General features: G+C 68.0%; 1 protein-coding gene across 1 annotated transcript in view; it reads left to right on the forward strand.

Moving 5' to 3' along the window:
- Window positions 1-5: 5 nt before the first annotated feature.
- Window positions 6-225, forward strand: part of LOC104275539 (tRNA pseudouridine(38/39) synthase-like) — a gene marked incomplete at both ends in the record, with an annotated part of 993 nt that continues 773 nt past the window's right edge. The window contains one exon of the mRNA XM_009871521.1: window positions 6-222. Coding sequence (XP_009869823.1) covers window positions 6-222 — 217 coding nt within the window. The remainder of the gene's footprint in view (window positions 223-225) is intronic.

The following is a 225-nucleotide window of genomic DNA, read 5'->3' on the forward strand; positions in this document are numbered from 1 at the left end:
TCGGCGCGCCGAAAACGAGCCCGTCCGCCGTCTCATCCCGGCTTTCCTCCGTTTCGCAGGTGATTTCCCTCGATCTCCGCTCCAGCCGGGCGGAGGGGAAGAAGCTCGACGGGCAGGAGGAAGGCGAGGAGGAGGAGGAGCTCCGTTACACCCATATTCTGAACCGGGTGCTCCCGCCCGACATCCGGGTGCTGGCCTGGGCGCCCGGGGCGCCCGATTTCTGCC

This window comes from Apaloderma vittatum, unplaced genomic scaffold (assembly GCF_000703405.1).
Source record: "Apaloderma vittatum isolate BGI_N311 unplaced genomic scaffold, ASM70340v1 scaffold33936, whole genome shotgun sequence".
Classification (NCBI taxonomy): Eukaryota; Metazoa; Chordata; class Aves; order Trogoniformes; family Trogonidae; genus Apaloderma; species Apaloderma vittatum.